Genomic DNA, 22,639 nt, shown 5'->3' with positions numbered 1-22,639 from the left:
TACTTGTGTGTACACAATGCTAGGAGTTTAGTAAATAAATTTGATGAATTTGAGGTATTGCTCAAAACATCAAAGGCAGATATTGTGGGGATTTCAGAGACGTGGTGTCACACAGATATAAGAAATGCAGAACTGGAATTTGGGGAGTACAATGTCTACAGAAAGGATAGACAGGATAGGAAGGGAGGAGGGGTTATGCTATTAGTTAAAAAAACACATAAAATCCAAGGAAGTGAAGCCAGTCGACATTGCTGGACAGTGCAGTGTCGAGTCAGTTTGGTGTGACATAAGCATTGGGAGATCAAAATTGAGAGTAGGAGTGTGCTATAGGCCTAATGACTCTGATGAGTATAATAAGAAACTGTTCGGAGAAATAGAGTGGGCCAGTAAATCAGAGAGTCTTATAATGGGGGATTTTAATTTCCCAGATATTGACTGGAATTTGGGGGCTGGTCACTCACACAGTAGCAAGGCTTTTGTGGATTTATTGGATGATTGTTTTCTACATCAGCATGTTCGGGAGGCAACTAGAGGGAGTAATACTCTTGATTTGATTATCAGTAGTGATTCTTCATGCATTAAGAATCTGCAGATAAATGAACCACTTGGTGGCAGTGATCACAGTGTGCTGAAGTGGGAGTTACTCAAAGAGGTAACTACCATTAGGGGTAAAGGGAAGGGGTATTGCTTTCGTAAAGGCGACTACAATGGACTGAGACAGTATTTAAATTCTATACAGTGGGATCAACTGATGATATTGCCAACAGCAAATTCAAAATGGGAAGCATTCAAAGAACTTATCGTGGAAGCTACTAGGCTTTACATACCAACTAAGAAATATTGTTCAAGGTTTAGGCCTAAATGGTTGTCAGATGAACTAATGAGGCATATGGCAGAGAAGAAAAATGCATGGGATACATACAAATTAACACGTGACACGGATGCCTATGATAGATACAAGTTGATCTGTAACCAAGTTACAAAGGAGGTTAGGCAGGCAAAGGCAGATTACGAGAGATCCTTGGCAAGGGATGCGAAGAAAAACAGCAAAGAGTTCTTTACTTATGTAAATTCTAGAAGGAAGGGGATGAATCAGATTGGTCCACTTGAGATCGATGGGTCAACTGTTGATGACCCTGCTCGGGTAGCTAACAAACTAAATGAATATTTTGCATCGACATTCACACATGAGGAGTTATTCAGCGAGGGGAATGCCAGAGGTGTATTCAACTCTAGCAGTAAGCTAGAGAATCTTGTAATAACTGAGAGCAAAGTGGAGGAGAAATTGTTGAAGATAAACACAAGAAAGGCACCTGGGGTGGATGGGATCTATCCAGTTATATTAAAGGAGGCAGCAAAGGAGGTAAGCAAAACCTTAGCCATAATTATGAGAGCTTCCTTGGACTCAGGGGAGGTACCCATTGACTGGAGATGTGCAAATATGACCCCAATTCACAAAGGGGGATCAAAGGCTGACACAAGTAATTATAGACCTGTGAGTTTAACTTCTGTTCCCGGAAAATTAATGGAGGCACTGGTGAAAGAAGCACTGCAGGATCATCTAGACAAGACTTCAGTTATAGCTAGGACACAGCATGGTTTTGTTAAGGGGAAGTCTTGCCTGACCAATTTGATTGGATACTATGATGCAGTCACAAAAGAACTGGATGCAGGGAATAACTTTGATATTATATACTTGGATCTTAGAAAGGCTTTTGATACTGTTGCACATGGAAGACTGCTGCACAAATTGGAGCAGTGTGGCATTGGAGGCAAGTTGCTGCTATGGATAAAGGGGTGGTTGAGGGGGAGAAGACAGAGAGTGGTAATCAATGGACACTGCTCATCGTGGACTAATGTTATTAGTGGAGTCCCTCAGGGTTCAGTATTGGGGCCTTTATTGTTTTCTGTATTTATAAATGATATTGATGATGGTATATCAGGCTTAATGTCCAAGTTTGCAGACGATACGAAGGTTGGCAGGGTTGTCAAGGACACTACTGACACTATGCTGCTGCAACAGGATTTGGAAAGGTTGAGCAGATGGGCTTCGAGGTGGCAAATGAAGTTTAACATTGACAAATGTAAAGTACTACATATGGGAAACAGCAACCCCAGAGCAACGTATCAACTCTGTGGTACTACACTGACAGTGGTAGAGAATGAAAGGGACCTGGGGGTGGTGGTGCAGGCAGATATGAAGTTCTCTGAGCAGTGCAGACGAGCTGCAAGAGTAGCTCATGGTGTATTGTCAATGATATATAGGAATTTTTCTAGCAGGGATAAGGAGGTGATTATTCCCTTGTATAAGGCAATGGTCAGGCCACACCTAGAGTACTGTATACAGGCCTGGAGGCCTCATTTCAGGAAGGATGTAGAGCTGCTGGAACGAGTACAGAGAAGGGCAACTAGATTGGTGAATGGGACAAAGGGATTCTCTTACGAAGAAAGGCTTAAGTTTTGCAAATTACAGTGTCTGGAAACTAGGCACCAGCGGGGTGATCTGATAGAGGTGTACAAAGCCTTGAATGGTTTGAGCATGCTCAATGCTGATGGGATTCTTCCTCTAGCTCAGAAAAATCACCTGAGAGGGCATAAATTCAAATTGAGGAAAGACAGATGTAGGATAGATGTGCGGAAATTTGCCTTTAGCCAGCGGGTGGTTGGTGGGTGGAACAGACTTCCATCCCTTGTCGTGGAAGTTGATAGCCTAAATAAGTTTAAGGCTCAGCTGGACAGGTATTTCGAACGAACAGAGGGGTGAAGTGGAAGTGGTTATTTTTATTTATTTATGTTACTTTTTTTTTTTTTTTTTTTGGCTGATGCTGCATAAGCTTGCTTTCTTGCATCAAATGCCTCTACTAATGCTAATGCTAATACCGGAATGGCTAATTCCTAATATAAATTCCTAAACGCCAAATAGGCAATTTTCATAGTGAAAATGTTAAGGTTATAGGGAGTAGGATATACCCATGGTGCAAAGACTAAGGTAATACGGCATTAAATATACGTTACCTTACCTTGTTGAAGCATAGACAAGAAAGGCCGTAAGTCAAAGCACATGTCGTATATTCACATAGGTGAAGACCGCGCCACCTCAGATGTGTCAAGCAGCTACAAAAATGAAATTACTAGATAAATGGATAGGAAGCGCCCTCTATCGTGTTGAAAGCAGAAAGCAGAACCAATTCAGTTCTCAGAGGTAGAAGAGGAAAGAAATTAATTCCTACTGTAGCAACACATATAGGTACGACATTTTCAATGAGTGTAAGCTATATATGTCGTGTTACTACAGCAGTACCTACTAATATCCCAGTTCTACGCTTTAGTAATTTGATTCTATATATATATATATATATATATATATATATTTGGTGCCTCTGTAGCCAGGTGGGGAGCAGCAGTGCATAGCACATACTTCTTGATTAGACTGGGGTTCGAGCCCATGAGCCACCAAATATGGAGGATGTGGAAAGGTCAGGGAATGATCACTGCATATCCCCGGAGCAACAGATATATAATGCTTATAAATTTTAACCAGTGCCATAAGATGATATCTAGTTTTTAACTTTTGTTCTGCTGTGCAATATATCCTCATATGCTGTTGTTAAAAAATTTCCAAGTGATGTTGTGACCTTTTAATTTCCACCGAAGCACCTTTACTTGTGTGAAAGTTGTGTGTGTGTGTGTGTTTTGTTGATATCATAAAATTGTCACTGTGGTAATTTGTGCTTATTAATGTCTTGAAAATATGATATTGCGATTTTATGCAAATTTCCATATCTATGGAAAGAAACCATATCTATTTGTTATTTGAGGATTTCTTCATTTACTGCAAGCCTTTAAATGGCCAACATCTCACTCAGCAGCTGGTTATATTAACCATTGGCAGTTGTTTTTAAGTGTAAAATTAAATGATTAAAAGTAACATTAAAAAAAAAATGTTAAGATAGTTTGGAGAATTGGTAAAATGGCTATTCGGTAGAATATTCAGACCCTTGGGTTCTTCATTCCAGTTTCATCTTGCCATCATAACTATTGGAATCCTGTGACCGAGTGATCATGTAATGTGATGACACATTCTCCATCTGTCAAGAAGACATGTTTTTTTTTTTGTTTATGAAGTGGGTAGTGGGAAAGTTGGCATTAATTTATGTTATTATTATTATTATTATAGCCATATGCAAGGAAGCCTGAGGCTTATGCTGCATCAGAAAAAAAAAAAAAAAGTTCCTGGGAGAGAGAGGGAGAGAGAGGAGTCAAAAGTAGAAGGGAATTACCAAGAAAGAGAAGAACGATGATATCCAGCTCAGGACCCTGGGTGTGCCAAGCCCATACTCACCAGATGATGTAGTATTTTTACTTTTGATATGTTATTTTCACTTTGAAATCTGATATTTTTTTTCTCTTTTGTCTTTTCATGTATCAGAAACTCAGCCAAATACAAATAATTTTAGCTGGGCTAATAACCTCCTCCATTTATCAAATAGGATTCTCTTGTGAATTCAGATGCAAAGTCTAATTGGCTTGTCAGCCATAGGTTCATCAATACTGGTATTGTTACACTTCTTCTTCAGGTTAATGTTTCATTTCCTTCTTTTCTTTAAAAAAACAATTTTTTACTACCTGATCCTTTCCATAATCTCTCTTAGCCTGTCTCCCCCCCCCCAAGTATTAATTGCTGAGTGAGATCTCCTGATAATGCATAGTTTGTTTTTAATTTAAAGCTGCTTATGCAGGGCCTTCAAAATGAAACACCCACACCCATCCACCCTCTAATGATGTCCTGCTCTTCATCTGCTTAGACCAGCCAGCTGAAATTGAATGTTTTTTGATTTTACCACTGCAAGAAATCTTTGTTTGTTAGTTATTGTGAAAAGGATAAAAATGCAGGACCAAGTTAAGCCTAGTCATTATGTACATGAGCTGAAAAACATGAATTTTAAATTAGAGTGCACCTCTTGCATTCAGTTATTGAAGTGTGCTCTTTTAAATACTTTATGGCAATATATCTAGTTGATGTGCTTGCTTCACTTGACAGACCAGTCTGCTTAGCATCAAATTATTAAAGCGTGCAGGGATTTTTGATTGAAATTTTGCTTGCTATCAATTAGAAATAATAATGGAGATATTATGCAAAATTGAGAGGACAAAAACATGTCAGGGTGCATGAAATCACAGGTGTGCCTGGTTATGGGTTAAATATCCAGCCATATCTTTACAAAGATATGAAACTGTTGCTAATGTAGAGTGCCAGACATTTCCCATATATTACTTCTGTCCCTTAGGAATTTTAGTTGCTTTGTAAATTCAACTCAAATGATATTTAAGGCTAACGTTATCCCTCACTATGAAAATTAAAACCTTTCCTTTCAGTCTGATCAGTTATAATTCCTGGGATATTTTCCATACAAAAAGGTTATAATTACTGCAGCCTGAAGGCTAATTCCAAGATTTTTAGGGGGGGGGGGGATGAATCTTTAATGATGGCAAAGTCAGGAATATTTATTTTTCCCTTAGTGGCTTTCATACCATACAATGCCAATGTAGAAAGAAGTCATCTGGTTAGGTCCAAGGAGTGATTGCCAGTTGCATGCTTTATCCATAAGTTTTTATTCTCTCTCCCTTGGTATGAGTGACTTAATCTCCGTTCTATGTCTGCAGAGTAAGTTGCCTGTAATAAGACATTTTGATTTGCTTGCCTTGTTGCACATGTAGTGGATTACATAGCAGTCTAACATTTTGTTGTTCATCACATTAACTCTGTATTCTGGTCATATTTCTATTTAGTGGATAACCTCTCAGAACAAGTTCTTTTTTGTTGATCAAGAAAGTGACTTGCTTCTTTTTTGCTATGCATGTGCTTTGCTGTAAACACTGTTCCCCTCAAAATTCAAATCATATTCTTCATCATTTAGACAGTGACACAAAGTGTCTGTAATTTGGAATCTTCATTTTTCCTCTTTCATCAGTTATTCCAGTCATTGCTAATCTCTCTTTAAATTCATTAGGTACCATATAACCCTCCCCACTGCTTCATTAATCATGTTTCAGGTTGATAAAGAAAGTGACCAAATTTAAAGGCTTCTGCAGTAGCTTATTTTATATTTTATTTCATGTTTTATTCATTTTAATATATTTTTCTGTACTGTTTTAGTTTTTTTATATGTCAACTGTAATATCTTTTACATTCTTTTTGTTTGCTGCTGTTTTGTATATTATGGACTTTTGTCAAATATTGATACAACGTAGAATGTAATGAGCATTACAGCTCTGGTTCATACTATCTAATTATGGACTTTTATATTGTAGACTTTGAGAATAGTTCTCAATTTTTACACTGGTAATTATCATCAGAATTTTCCACAATTTGAAATTTGCATCTTGGACTGTGCATTTGTAGAAATTTTATGTATAAATGGTTTGATTACCTAATTGATAGTTTATATATGCAATGGAGAGTTAATTGCTATTCTCTTTTGTTTTATGCGTGTATGCATATTTAGCAACAACTGCTAGAAAAGATGGAATACAAGTGTTTAAATTTGGAAGATGGCAAAAGCAAGGAAAACCAGTTTCAGAAATAATTGATTGTTATAAATCTGTGCATGCTGACTTAAATGTGTTGCCCTTTTGTTCTCAGTTTATTCCTATGGAAGTGATAAGACGCCCGCATCATCAAACAATTTGTTACCATCCTTCTCTTTTACCAGCACATAGAGGTGTTTCATCAATAAACTGGTAAGTTTTATATTATGTTTTTCAATTTGGCCTTTCAGGGTTGGGAAAATTAAGACCTCATACTGTAGTTGAATTCACTAATCATATATGACCAAAACTTCATTAAGATAAATTAAAATAAGGTAAAACAGGATATGATTAAAAATATATATACAAGAAACATTACAAATTAAAAGTGATGAAACAACACTGTAGTTTTCAAGGTCGACTGCCTCCTTTTTATTTTTTTATCAAGAGTGGAATTTTTCTGCCCTGGCACATCCTTAAATAAAATCAGTAGATCATGCCTCATGGCATGCGTTATTGTGGGAGCATGGGAATTATCTTCCACATGCTCATGGGTTTAAAGATCATATGGGGGAATATACTAGATCAACAGAGACCACATATTTGTTGTCATTGTTGATTATTTGCATATGTATTGGCACTGGAAATGGATAAAGAGGTTGCAGATTTGTTCTTTGGAACATACATAATGCCATCAGTATTTTTATCACTTTGCTAGTTTGCTTTTTATTTTTCTTCAGATTTTAGTCAGGTATTTGTGTTTTTTTTTTCACACCCACTTTGACAGCATAATTATTGGAAGGAATGAATGGATCTACCTGGCATGCTCCTGAGCCATTTCCAGTCTCTGTGTTTATATGCAGGATAATTCCCATGCTCCTACTGTAACACATGCCATGATTCTGCTGATGTTATTTAAGGATCTGCTGTGACAGTAAAGTTCTGCTGTTGAAAAAAAAGAGGCATTGACTTTGAAAGCTTTGGTGTTGTTTTATCACATTTAATTTTTAATATTTCTTATATATTGTTAATTTTATGTAGTTTATTTTTATCTATATTTTTATCACTTTTAATTCTACAATTGTCAGTGCATTTTTATTTTTTACATCAAATTTTTACCCTGTTTTATTCAATTTTATTTTAATTTATTTTAAAATAAAGTTTTGGTCTTATATGGTTGGTGTATTCAATTGCAGTTAGTATGAGTTTATATTAAATATATGTATTAAATATTTTTGAGAAATCCATGTGCTTGTTTATATATTTTCTGTTAGCTATAAATTAATTTTAAATATTTGCTGTAATTCTGAACTGTGCATCTTTGAATTTAAGATTAATGAGTTTGATAAAGTAACTAGATTAATTCTGTAAAATAAAATTTTTATCAGTTTTGTCCACCTTCAGAGTACTCTTTTTTGCAACTTCATGTACTGTATTTATTCCAAATGAATTATTTGCCTGCCGTGTTGAATGCTGGTAAACGATGGAAGTCGTGTGACTTCTGGTTATGTGGGACAGGCATTTGGATAGTTTTTAAGAGCAACACTCAGTTGCAGAATGGTAATCCCTTTGGCTCTTAAGTCATGCTTAGCAACAGCATTAATTGATTCAATTTCCTGAAGGCCAGAGGTGTAGAGGGCCCCAGGGCCCTGGTTCATATGGCAGGTTAGGTTCCAGACCCCTGCTGAAAAGTTGAATGTAACCCTTTTTTTCACTTGTGAATGCATATAAAAGCCTAATAACATGTTTATACACCTAATTCTGTTTTTACACGATAGATACGTTCCTGAAAAATACGTGTAAAAAAAATTCGTGTAAAAAAAGACATTGTATTTATGGAAGAAAAGAAGATTGGTTCCGGATCTAAAAAAATCAGTAAAAATAATTAAAAAAAAACACATAAAAATATTCGTTTTAAGCTTATTATTTTATTTAAACAAAATACACATGTAATAATATGTAATTAAAATGTATTAAAATAAATTTGTATGCATATGAAATGAAAAAAAATTCTTCATGAACAAAAAAAATCTGTTTTACACATAACAAGATTTTATTCATTTTCACTTTCTGATAATAAACGGCTCATATGTTTGCGTACGACTGGAATATCACTGCCATCACTAGAAATGTTGTGGACATCGTCTTCTTCCTCTATTAATGAAATTCTTTCTGTGATCTCTTGAGCAAAATCAGCACGAGTCTCCTCTGGTGCTGATGTTTCACCGGTTTTACGAACGAATTCAGTTATTAATCGTTGTGTTCGTGTTTTGGTTAGGACGTTATATAATTCTCTGTAAGAGGCTGTCAACAACTTCAGTTCACGTTGAAACTTCCCAGCGCGTTCCTCATTAGGGTCATTTTTGACAAAATGATTACCTAATTTTCTGGCCAGTTCCAGACCTTCTTTTATTAAATCTGCATTTAGAACAGGATCATTTTCTTCATTATCACTACTTTCTGTGGGATAAGGAGTCCCAAGGACAACCTCTAATATTTCATCTTCGCTTAGGGCTTTGTCGGTTAAGAATTCATCAATATCTTCAAACGATAGATCATCGAATCCTTCTCCACCAATTTTGTGTGCCATTGTAATGATGTTGGGAAATTCGGTCGTATTAGGGATGATGGGATCTTTGCTTTTTACACATTGTGGCCAAACCGCTTTCCAACACACATTTAAAGTTGCTGGTTTTAATTCAGTTAACGCTAATCCAACTTGATTGATACAATCCATAATTGAGAATTTCTTCCACACATCAATGATTGTTAGTGTTTCATCATTCAGTTTGTCCAAAACGTGTTGGAATGTTCGTTTTACGTAGTATGTTTTAATTGTCGCAATTATACCTTTGTCTAGCGGTTGTATCAAAGATGTAGTATTAGGTGGCAGAAATAAAATTTGTACGTTTGGGTGTTCCAAGACAGGATGGCCGGGTGCATTGTCAAGAATCAGAAGAACTTTAAATTCGAGACCTTTCAAATTCATATAACGTCTGACTTCTGGGACGAAACATTTGTTGAACCATTCTGTAAAAATAGTAGTGGTCACCCAGGCCTTCTTGTTTGCCATCCAGTGAACAGGCAGTTTATTGATATCTACACCTTTCATTGAATGTGGGTTTAGGGCTCGATTTACCAGCAGTGGTTTCAACATACGATCTCCTGAAGCGTTGGAGGAAAATAATAAGGTCACGCGATCCTCAGCTACCTTAAAACCACCAGCAGTTTTCTGCGATTTGGCTACATACGTTCTGTTGCATTCGTTTCCAGAAGAAACCAGTTTCATCTGCATTCCACACTTGATCAGGAGTGTATCCTCCATCTTCAATAATTTTTGCAAGTTCCTGCTGGAATACTTTAGCAGCCGATTCATCCGCAGATGCAGTTTCACCTTTAATTTTTATATTATGAAGAGCATTCCTTTTAAGAAACCCTGTCATCCAACCTGTACTCGCAGAAAATTCATACTTTATGTTTAACTGAGATGAAATGCTTGGCTCCTTTTCTTTAATCTGTCTGTAAATTCTTAGTGCTGTTTGCTTGATGGCATTTCCATCTACTGGTACTCTTTTTTGTGACTGATCTTCTATCCATATTACCAGGGCCTTTTCCATTTTTTCCTTGACAATATCTTGTATATGATGATGAATTAACACTTACTTTTGTTCCAGAACATACCGACTTCCTAATTGCAGCTTCATTTTTCTTAATAGTTCTTACGGTAGCTTCATGTACACCAAAATGCTTTCCTACAGACGTAGCCCCTTGTCCAGTTGCAAGACGATCTAAAATTTGAATTTTAAGTTCCAAAGAAATCGCTTTCCTTTTCATTTTGGTAATAGGCGAATTATTCCACATTATATAAGGGCTACCGAAAAATATCTCAGTTATAATTAATAAAAAAAGGTATGAAAAATTTGTAAACTTACAATTTATTGACTATTGGCAAAATTAATAAATTTATATGTGCACAAATTTCACTAAAGATTCTTTCACTTTGAAATAGAGCTTACTACTACATGTCTTCCGAAGGTACAATGCACGAATACCGTAGATGTGCACCAAATTCAATAAAAACGTTGATGATTCATAGATACCTAGACGTACACATTGGTAAGCAAAAGCACGCGTTTCAAAACGCACACACTAGCTGTTATCCAATCTATTGGTGCGTGTAATATAGAAATGATACTAATATGCCACAAATAAAAAAAATTCTTACAATTTAGGCAAAAAAAAATTCATAGAAATCGTGTTAAATCAAAATGACTCGTGTAAAAAGAGAATGAAATATTTATTTTGAATTCGTGTTAAATCAAAGTCGTGTAAAAAAAGTTCATGCAAAAACAGAATTAGGTGTACTATCATATGATGTAAAAACTGAAACACCAACAATAAAATGCTATTCATATAACAATAAAGTGAATGCATATAAAAGCCTAATAACATGTTTATACTATCATATAATGTAAAAATTGAAACACCAACAATAAAATGGTGCGCGATGCTCTTCTCTGACTGGGCTGCTGAACCTGTTAACTGTAATATTGAAATATGCCAAAAAAGCAGAACAAGCATCAAGCATAATGTCACCTGTTCTTCGAGCCTGTCACCACCTGGCTATGGAGGCACCTCAGAAAGCTATTTAATCTTGTAATAACTGAGAGTAAAGTGGAGGAGAAATTGTTGAAGATAAACACAAGAAAGGCACTGTGGGTGGATGGGATCTATCCAGTTATATTAAAGGAGGCAGCAAAGGAAGTAAGAAAACCCTTAGCCATAATTTAGAGAGCTTCCTTGGACTCAGGGGAGGTACCCATAGACTGGAGATGTGCAAATGTTTCCCCAATTCATAAAGGAGGATCAAAGACTGACACAAGTAATTATAGACCTGTGAGTTTAACTTCTGTTCCAGGAAAATTAATGGAGGCACTGGTTAAAGAAGCACTACAGGATCATCTAGACAAGACTTCAGTTATAGCTCAGACACAGCATGGTTTTGTTAAGGGGAAGTCTTGTCTGACCAATTTGATTGGATACTATGATGCAGTCACAAAAGAACTGGATGCAGGGAATAACTTTGATATTTGTATATTTTGATCTTAGAAAAGCTTTTGATACTGTTGCACAGGGAAGACTGCTGCACAAATTGGAGCAGTGTGGCATTTGAGGCAAATTGCTTCTATGGATAAAGGGGTGTGGTTGAGGTGGAGAAGACAGAGAGTGGTAATCAAGGAACACTGCTCATCGTGGACTGATGTTATTAGTGAAGTCCCTCATGGTTCAGTGTTGGGACCATTATTGTTTTCTGTATTTATAAATAAAATTGATGATGGTATATCAAGCTTAATGTCCAAGTTTGCAGATGATACAAAGGTTGGCAGGGTTGTTAAGGACACTACTGATGCTATGCTGCTGCAACAGGATCTGGAAAGGTTGAGCAGATGAGCTGAGAGGTGGCAAATGAATTTTAACATCGACAAATGTAAAGTACTACATATGGGAAACAGCAACCCCAGAGCAACGTATCAACTCTGTGGTACTACGCTGACAGTGGTAGAGAATGAAAAGGACCTGGGGGTAATTGTGCAGGCAGATATGAAGTTCTCTGAGCAGTGCAGACGGGCTGCAAGAGTAGCTCATGGTGTCTTCTCAATGATATACAGGAATTTTTCTAGCAGGGATAAGGAGGTGATTATTCCCTTATATAAAGCAATGGTCAGGCCACACCTTGAGTACGGTATACAAGTCTGGAAGCCTCATTTCAGGAAGGATGCAGAGCTGCTTGAACGAGTATAGAGAAGGGCAACAAGATTAGTGAATGGAACAATGGGTTGCTCTTATGAAGAAAGGCTTAAGTTTTGCAATTACAGTGTCTGGAGACTAGGCACCGGCAAGGTGATCTGATAGAGGTGTACAAAGTCTTGAATGGATTGAGCATGCTCAGTGCTGATGGCATACTGCCTCTTGCTCAGTATAATCACCTGAGAGGGCATAAATTCAAATTGAGGAAAGACAGATGTGCAGAAATTTGCCTTTAGCCAGCGGGTAGTTGGTTGGTGGAACAGATTTCCATCCCTTGTTGTGGAAGTTGATAGCCTAAATAAATTTAAGGCTCAGCTGTGCAGGTATTTCAAACGAACGGAGAGGTGAAGTGGAAGTATTTATTTTTTTATTTTTTTTTTCCTTTTGGCTGATGCTGCATAAGCTTGCTTTCTTGCATCATATGCCTCTAGTAATGCTAACTATGTGGTACTGCACTGAGGGAAGTGGAAAGTGAAAAAGGCCTGGGGCAATTGTGCAGTCGAATATGAAGTTCACGGAGCATTGCAGGTCATGTAGTCTTGTCAATGATATATAGGAATTCTGGTAGCAGGGAGAAGAAGTTGATTATCCCATTATACAACGCAATGATCAGATCACACCTAGAGTACTGTGTACTGGTCTGGAGTCCTCATTTTAAGAAGGATGTAGGGTTGCTAGAATGAGTACAAAGAACAGCAACAAGACTGGTGAGGGGAACAAAGGGGTGCTCTTACCAAGAAAGGCTTAAGTTCTGCAAATTGCAGCACCTGGAGAGTAGGCACCTGCGAGGTGATCTGGTTGAGGTGTATAAGGCCTTGAATGTGTCTACTGTAGCTAAAATTTCTTTTAATTCTCCTCTGTTTCCTATAGCTAAATTTCTTTTAATTGGCTTAAATTTCCTAAATTATTTTAGGAACATAACAGAGGTCAGCAACCACCAAGAAAATGTCTCTCTGTCTCCTGTAGCTCTGAACAGCAGCTATGTTCAGTCCTGTTCAATTCGTAATGTTATCAAGCCAAGATGTACATCTCTTCCAGGCTTTCTTCTTCCCTCCATTATCCCCCTCAATAACACTGGTTTACAGTGTATCTGTGGTTTGAGTAAAAGTATGTGGTAGTTATTTATGCATGTTTACTGATTACTAAACCGAAGTCGTTTTTTTCTCTCACATAAAGATTTTTCACAATTCATTAACAAAATATTACCTAGGTATTATACACAAATGTGTACATAAACTATAGTTTCTGCAATGGTTTACAAGTTTTATACCCCTATGTTCGTAATCAGTATCAAATATTTGCCTCAAATACAACAGGTTGTGCATGTTTAACCCGTAACTACACACACTACAAGGTAGACGACCTTGACCCAGGAGAGTAGACGGGCCCCCACCCCGCTATTCCAGAGCATGTGGGTAGCAATAACTGAAGAGAAACATACCAACTATGATAGCTATGATAGATATAATAGATAGATATACCCATGATAGATATAAGTTGATCTGTAACCAAGTTTCAAAGGAGGTTAGGCAGGCGAAGGCAGATTACGAGAAATCCTTGGCAAAAGATGCTAAGAAAAACAGCAAAAATTTCTTTACTTATATAAACTCTAAAAGGAAGGCGATGAATCTGATAGTCCACTTGACATCGATGGTTCCACTGTTGATGATCCTACTCAGATAGCAAACAAACTGAATGAGTATTTTGCATCAACATTCACACATGAAGAATTATTAAGGTTTGAAAATGGCAGAAGGTTATCAAATTGTATCAGGATACTTAATGACTTTGTAATAACTGAAAGCAAAGTGGAGGAGAAATTGTTGAAGTTAAACATAAGAAAAGCACCTGGGGTGGATGGGATCTATCCAGTTATATTAAAGGAGGTGGCAAAGCAACTAAGCAAAACCTTAGCCATAATTATGAGAGCATCCTTGGATTCAGGGGAGGTCCCCACGGACCGGAGATGTGCAAATGTATCCCCAATTCACAAAGGGGGATCGAAGGGTGACATGAGTAATTACAGACCAGTTAGTTTAACTTCTGTTCCAGGTAAAATAATGGAGTCACTGGTTAAAGATGCATTGCAGGATCATCTAGACAAGACTGCAGCAATAATTCAGACACAGCATGGGTTTGTTAAGGGAAAGTCTTGCCTGACAAATTTGATAGGATATTATGATGTGGGTACAAAGGAACTGGATGCAAAAAATAATTTTGATATCATATATTTGTATTTCAGAAAGCTTTTGACACTGTTGCGCATGAAAGACTATTGTACAAATTGGAGCAGAATGGTATTAAGGGTAAGTTGCTACAATGGATAAATGGATGGTTAAATGGGGGAAGACAGAGGGTGGTAATCAATGGGTGCTGCTCTTCGTGGACTAATGTTATTAGTGGAGTCCCACAGGGTTCGGTGTTAGGTCAACTGTTGTTTTGTATATTTATCAATGATATTGATGAAGGTATATCAGGCTTAATGTCGAAGTTTGCAGATGATACAAAGGTTGGCAGGGTTGTTAATGACAGTAATGGCAGTGTGCTACTGCAACAGGATCTAGATAATTTGGGCAGATGGGCTAAGAAGTGGCAACTGAAGTTTAACCTTGACAAATGCAAAGTACTGCATATGGGTAGAAGTAACCCCAGAGAAACATACCAACTGTGTGGTACTACACTTAAGGTGGTAGAAAATGAAAAAGACCTGGGAGTAATTGTGCAGTCAGATATGAAGTTTTCTGAGCAATGCAGACAGGCTACCAGGCAATGTCATGGGGTTTTGTCAATGATATATAGGAATTTTGCTATCAGGGAGAAGGAGGTGATTGTCCCTCTGTATAAGGCAATGGTCAGGCCACGCCTTGAGTACTGCGTACAGGTCTGGAGGCCTCATTTTAGGAAGGATGTAGATTTACTTGAGCGTGTACAGAGAAGGGCAATAAGATTGGTGAGGGGGAATGAAGGGATCGTCTTACAAGAGAGGCTAAAGTTCTGCAAATTGCAGTGGCTGGAGATTAGGCACCTGCGCGGTGATCTGATTGAGGTGTATAAGACCTTGAATGGGTTGAGCACGCTGAATTCTGATGGGATTCTTCCACTTGTTCAGATTACGAACCTAAGGGGGCATAAATTCAAATTAAGAAAAGACAGATGTAGAATAGATGTGTGGAAATTTGTCTGTAGCCAGCGGGTGGTTAATTGCTGGAACAAACTTCCATCTGTCATTGTGGAAGTTGACAGGTTAAATAAATTTAAGGAGGAACTGGACTGGCATTTGGAGGGAATGGTATGATTTTTTTTTATTTAATTTTTTTATTTATTTTATTTTATTTTATTTTTATTTATTTATTTTTTTGGCTGATGCTGCAGACGCTCATACAGTTGCTTTCTTGCATCACATGCCACTACTACTACAAACAACATCTAGCTTTCTGCCAGAGTTGAATACACCTCTGGCATTCCCCTCGCTGAATAACTCCTCATGTGTGAATGTCGATGCAAAATATTCATTTAGTTTGTTAGCTACCTGAGCAGGATCATCAACAGTTGACCCATCGATATGAAGTGGACCAATCTGATTCATCCCCTTCATTCTACAGTTTACATAAGTAAAGAACTCTTTGCCATTTTTCTTTGCATCCTTTGCCAAAGATTTCTCATAATCTGCATTCGCCTGCCTAACCTCCTTTGTAACTTGGTTACAGATCAACTTATATCTATCATGGGTATATCTATCTATTATATCTATCATAGCTATCATAGTTGGTATGTTTCTCTTCAGTTATTGCTACCCACATGCAGTACTTTGCATTTGTCAATGTTAAAACTTCAGTTGCCACTTCTCAGACCATTTGACCAACTTGTATATGTCCAGTTGGAGTAGCATAGTGTCTTTATTGTTGTTAACAACCCTGCCAACCTTTGTATCATCCGCAAACTTGGACATTAAACCTAATATACTTTCATCAATATTATTGATAAACATGAAAAAGAACAATGAGCCCAGCACCGAACCTTGGGGATCTCCACTAATAATATTTGTCCACAAACAGCAGATGTTTGTTCGTCTTTGTTTGTCCCATGTCCGATCCATCGCTGCGGTAAATGGCAGTTTAAAAAATTCCGGACTATGTAATGGAAGTGACATGGAGCACCATCGTGCTGTAGGATGAAGTTCGCACTATCATCCTGTAGTTGGGGTAGAAGCCATAAGCATGATGAATCTCCCCAGTTACGATCTTTTCACAAAAGTAAAATGGACAGTAAACTTTCTTTTGAGATATGGCGCAAAAGACATTTACTTTTGGAAAGTCCTGCTCGTGTTCCACATGTGTATGCAGATTTGATGTCCCCCAAAATCGCATGTTCTGCTTATTCACTTTCCCCTACAAATGGAAGGTCGATTCATCAGAAAAAATCACTCTGTCAGCAAACGTGTCATCTTGTTCTATGTGGCTCTGCAGTGCAGTGCAGAAGTTACTCCTCGTGCACAGATCATCTGGTTTCAAAGACTGCAACAGGGTTAGACGATATGGTTTCATTAGTAGTCGCTTCCGCAAAACATGCCAAACTGTAGTTTGTGGGATGTGAAGTTCTTTGCTTGCCCTCGTAGTGGATTTCCTTGGGATCCTTAGAAAAGTTTTCCTAATGTGTTCCACATTAGCATCTGATATGGGCGAGTGATCGGGACTTTATCCCTTGCACAGACATCCTGTCTCCTTAAACTGCATATACCATCATTTAATTGTCTTGTCCGTCGTCGAATCTTTCTTAAATTTTGTCCAACGGTAACAGATTTACTTACATGAAACTCCAACACAGTAAAAGCTTTCTCATTACATTCCGAAGCCATGTCACTAAAGAGCAGAATTGTTGTCACAGGCAAACGAACGACTGCACAGCAGTATGTGTCCAACGCCATCTGGTGGTTAGCCGTGCAGCATAACGAACATCGCGAGCGTGGGAATGAAACGTGAGATATTATGCATTCTTTTGAGATGGCTACAAATGGTTATGACACTTGCGCTTTCCCAAAAAAAAAATTCTGAAACCCCAGACTTAATTTTGAATAACCATAACCCTGTATAAGGCTATCCACACCAGTGCTAGATTTATATACAGGGTGTTTCAGTTAAACGTTTCAGAACTTCTAAGAGGGGTAGGGTACATCCTGACAACTCGAAATCATATAGCAATGTGGGGTCGGAAATGCTTTCCTGAAGCGGTGTTGTACACAAAAGCACCATAAAGAAAAGAGACCGTAAGTGAGAAATCGTTTTAATAATACATGAAAAGAAGCAAAAGGTACATGGATTAAAGTAAGTGTTCGAAGTTTCTTCCACGGGCTACAATGCACGCCTCACATCTCCGACGCATGGACATCCAAACATTCTGGAATACTCCAGGCGAATTTCGAATTTATTCGGCAGCTACTGCGATTCTTGCAACCAGCTCCTCAGCATTGTCAACAGGGGTGTCATAAACTAGCGATTTCATATGACCCCAGAAATAAAAATCAAGACATGATAGGTCGGGTGACCGAGCAGGCCAACGCACGGGACCACCACGTCCGATCCACTGTTGACCAAATGTGACATCCAGGTAGTTACGAACATCTCCGCTATAATGGGCAGGGGCTCCATCGTGTTGGAACCACATTGTCTGTTGCGTCGATGCAGAAATCTGTTCATCTCTCAAAAGTTGTGGCAATACTTGCTGCAGAAAGATCAAGTAGATAGGTCCGGTTAGACGACACGGTAACAGGTAAGGTCCGATGAGGTGATCTCCCATAATACCGGCCCATACATTGACCGAAAATCGAATCTGTGCTGCACGACGTCGTATTGCATGCGGGTTCTCGACCGCCCAGATATGGTCGTTATGCGTGTTGAAAATTCCTTCCCTTGTGAAGGAATTTTCACGGTCATATGAAATCGCTAGTTTATGACACCCCTGTTGACAATGCTGAGGAGCTGGTTGCAAGAATCGCAGTAGCTGCCGAAGAAATTCGAAATTCCCCTGGAGTATTCCAGGATGTTCGGATGTCCATGCGTAGGAGATGTGAGGCGTGCATTGTAGCCCGTGGAAGAAACTTCGAACACTTACTTTAATCCATGTACCTTTTGCTTCTTTTCATGTATTATTAAAACGATTTCTCACTTACGGTCTCTTTTCTTTATGGTGCTTCTGTGTACAACACCGCTTCAGGAAAGCATTTCCGACCCCACATTGCTATATGATTTCGAGTTGTCAGGGTGTACCCTACCCCTCTTAGAAGTTCTGAAACGTTTAACTGAAACACCCTGTATAACTAGCGGGTTAGTTGGGGTCACTACAAACCTATGCTCCCAAGTAGTACCATAATTTAATAAGTAATAATGTATAAAAATAAGTTAAGTATATATATATATATATATATATATATATATATAGAATCCATATATTACTGAGTTAAATTGTAAAAATATATAAAATTATTAAGTGTTACATATAGAACTAACCGATTAATGCCATCAAACGATAGAACATTACATCGGACGTTAGGTATGTCCAAATTAGATAAGTTACAGTGTAATATAAGTACCTCCATAGTTTGAAAATCGATGTAACCACTGGCCAACCGTACCTCCAGTATACATGAAAAAATACATGAAAAATATAAAATATTAGGTTAATTAACATAATAAGCCTTACATGGGAACCCATTCTGCAAGAGACTTTGTCGAGGGCTAAACCCCTACAAAATGACCAACCCATGTTAGACTGAGCCATCGGTTTCTGTTATCATCTGCCTGTATGCCAAATCCAAATATCCATAATAATGGATAATTCATCTAATTTAAAATTAGGTTATAGTAAAGTCTATAAATCAGTATAAATCTAGCCGTCCAAAAAGGGGGGGTATGTCTAACCATAATTTGTAAGAATACAGGCTGGATGATATTTAGCCCGACCGATTGCTGCAACATTATAAGCACAACTGAGAAATTATTAATATTTGCTGAACAATTTGCAGAAAAATGGCTAAATTAGCTAACTAAAGGTGAACGGAAAGCAGTGTAGTTAAAGCAATAGTACCTCACTACCCCCTCGAATTACTCTAATAGTTCGTGAGATATGAAAAAATAAGGCAAGAGGATAGCTAAAAGTGAAACAGTAAAGGAAAAGCAATTTATCGATATTACATCAATATGTAACACCTAATATCTAACACTTATCGATATTACATCAATATGTAACACTTCTATATGTAACACTTAATAATTTTATATTTTTTTACAATTTAACTCAGTAATATATGGATTCTGTATTAAAGTAGGAGTTTGCCTTTGTATTGACTGGTCTACTAGGATCCTCCTATATTGTTATTAAATTACTTTATCTTATTATCATCATCATCATCAGCCATTTTCAATCCACTGCAGGATGAAGGCCTCTCCAGCAACTTTCCAGTTCCTTCTGTTTTGAGCACTGGCCATCCATTTACTACTCAAAAACTCATGAATTTCATCTATCCATCTCCGCCTTTGTCTTCCAGGTTTTCTTATTATATCATATTTAAATGTTGGTATCAGGATATTAAGATATTATATAGCAGGTTATTATATTCTGAGTTTGGTATGACTTGTAGTCGACTTCTAACGGTACTTCCCATTTTAGATATTGTTACCTTTTATTACTATCATGAGCTACTACACTTCGAATAATCATAAGATACTACGTCGGTCGCGTAGGCTAAGCTGTACCGCGGATTCCACTGTGGCTATGGGTGATCCGATAAGTAACCAAACTAGCCAGATTGCATCTAATCCGTTAGGCTTACCAAGTAACTGCCTCGTTAATGATACTATTGGTAATATAGCCAATAACTTACCCTTGGACACGAAGATTTATACATCGGAACAATACTTAAAATTCAAAAAATGCAATAATATTAGATGTCAAACATGCCCTGCTATGAACATTAAACATGTCTCCCATAATACCGACGATCCGGTTTTCTGCCATTCTAGGGGAGCTATTTATCTAATTACTTGCAATAATTGCATGGCCAAATATATTGGATAAACAGGAGGAGAATTACATATTAGAATTAATGGGCACAGATCACATATTAATAACTTTGTTAACAAAAATGACATTGAACTGCAGCACTTCCAAATACATAGTTTCGATAATATTACTATCACTATACTAGAAATTGAACATAAGCACAGCATTAGATTATATCGCGAAAACTGCAATATACTTAAATATAAAACCCTTTACCCATATGGTCTCAATAGCTTGTTTAACGGACGTAATTATAACAATGGTAGTTTAGATACATGTGTATATAAACTATTTCGCATGGCAAATAGATCCCATTATAAATTGCCACGTAGCAAGATGAATAGCAAAGTTTATAACAATACTGGTAACGGCAATCTAATACATACTAAACATACATTAGGCAGATTTGCTGAGGTACTGGATACATGGGATGAACCCAATTTAAATATAAAACGCATACATGACATCGTATTCGACCTCAAGCATAGCAAGCTTAAAGCCTTAGAAAAAATTAACTTGACATATCTACACCGTAACCAGCATCTAGACCACTTACCCAAGGATATCTTTAAATATCGGCTGGGTAATAAACCTGTTATCCATAATATCTATATTAATATTAAATTCAGCAACATTATATTTGACAGCTTACTGTTCAAGGATATCTTAAATAAACATATTAATGATTTGCAACTCAAAAATATGAATATAGTAACTAGGTTCAGTTACAATAAACCTTTTGGGCTTATGGCTTGTAACTATAAACAGCTAGCATGCAACTTAGATAGCTTCTACAAGGATGCTATCTGCCACTGCCACTTGCCACAATACCATGATTATGTAGATATGCATCATATGCATGTAATTACAGGTGATCTCAACTATGTATAAATATAGTGCAAATGCATCAGAAATACATAGCTATATCTGAATAAATCAGAATATTGGTAAAACGGCATCGTTTTAAGTTATATCTCATATTGTGAATACCTTCACAACGAGTTGCCATGATATTGCACTACTTCGAATAAGTAACGCTTCACCTAAGGAGAAGACTAATGTTACTTATTCTCAGATGGATACCACCACCCAGACGGCACCGTTTCAGAGCTATTTGGCTCTTCTTCGGTGGGTGGGTAGGTACCCGAGTGATGCAACGATGGCAAAACAGTTATGAAGTATAACTCCACAATATGAGAGATGCCTGATGGTGTATCATGTATTTAGACTCAAGCGTTTAGGGCATAAGCCTCAAGCTATGAAGGAGTCTAGACTATGTATAAATATAGTGCAAATGCATCAGAAATACATAGCTATATCTGAATAAATCAGAATATTGGTAAAACGGCATCGTTTTAAGTTATATCTCATATTGTGAATACCTTCACAACGAGTTGCCATGATATTGCACTACTTCGAATAAGTAACGCTTCACCTAAGGAGAAGACTAATGTTACTTATTCTCAGATGGATACCACCACCCAGACGGCACCGTTTCAGAGCTATTTGGCTCTTCTTCGGTGGGTGGGTAGGTACCCGAGTGATGCAACGATGGCAAAACAGTTATGAAGTATAACTCCACAATATGAGAGATGCCTGATGGTGTATCATGTATTTAGACTCAAGCGTTTAGGGCATAAGCCTCAAGCTATGAAGGAGTCTAGACTATGTATAAATATAGTGCAAATGCATCAGAAATACATAGCTATATCTGAATAAATCAGAATATTGGTAAAACGGCATCGTTTTAAGTTATATCTCATATTGTGAATACCTTCACAACGAGTTGCCATGATATTGCACTACTTCGAATAAGTAACGCTTCACCTAAGGAGAAGACTAATGTTACTTATTCTCAGATGGATACCACCACCCAGACGGCACCGTTTCAGAGCTATTTGGCTCTTCTTCGGTGGGTGGGTAGGTACCCGAGTGATGCAACGATGGCAAAACAGTTATGAAGTATAACTCCACAATATGAGAGATGCCTGATGGTGTATCATGTATTTAGACTCAAGCGTTTAGGGCATAAGCCTCAAGCTATGAAGGAGTCTAGACTATGTATAAATATAGTGCAAATGCATCAGAAATACATAGCTATATCTGAATAAATCAGAATATTGGTAAAACGGCATCGTTTTAAGTTATATCTCATATTGTGAATACCTTCACAACGAGTTGCCATGATATTGCACTACTTCGAATAAGTAACGCTTCACCTAAGGAGAAGACTAATGTTACTTATTCT

At 37.5% G+C, this 22,639-nt stretch overlaps 1 protein-coding gene across 3 annotated transcripts in view; it reads left to right on the top strand.

Moving 5' to 3' along the window:
• Positions 1-22,639, top strand: part of LOC150078525 (mitochondrial 10-formyltetrahydrofolate dehydrogenase) — a 910,691-nt gene that overhangs the window by 55,882 nt on the left and 832,170 nt on the right. For 2 of the 3 annotated variants that reach the window (XM_090385282.1, XM_090385283.1), the window contains exon 3: positions 6,507-6,741. In XM_090385282.1, the coding sequence (XP_090241408.1) occupies positions 6,507-6,741 (235 nt within the window). The remainder of the gene's footprint in view (positions 1-6,506; positions 6,742-22,639) is intronic. The other variant, XM_090385284.1, reaches the window with a different exon arrangement.

Source organism: Mastigoproctus giganteus, chromosome 11, assembly GCF_048544385.1.
Source record: "Mastigoproctus giganteus isolate SK-2022 chromosome 11, ASM4854438v1, whole genome shotgun sequence".
Lineage (NCBI taxonomy): Eukaryota > Metazoa > Arthropoda > Arachnida > Uropygi > Thelyphonidae > Mastigoproctus > Mastigoproctus giganteus.
This window is presented reverse-complemented; position numbering and strand designations above follow the sequence as displayed.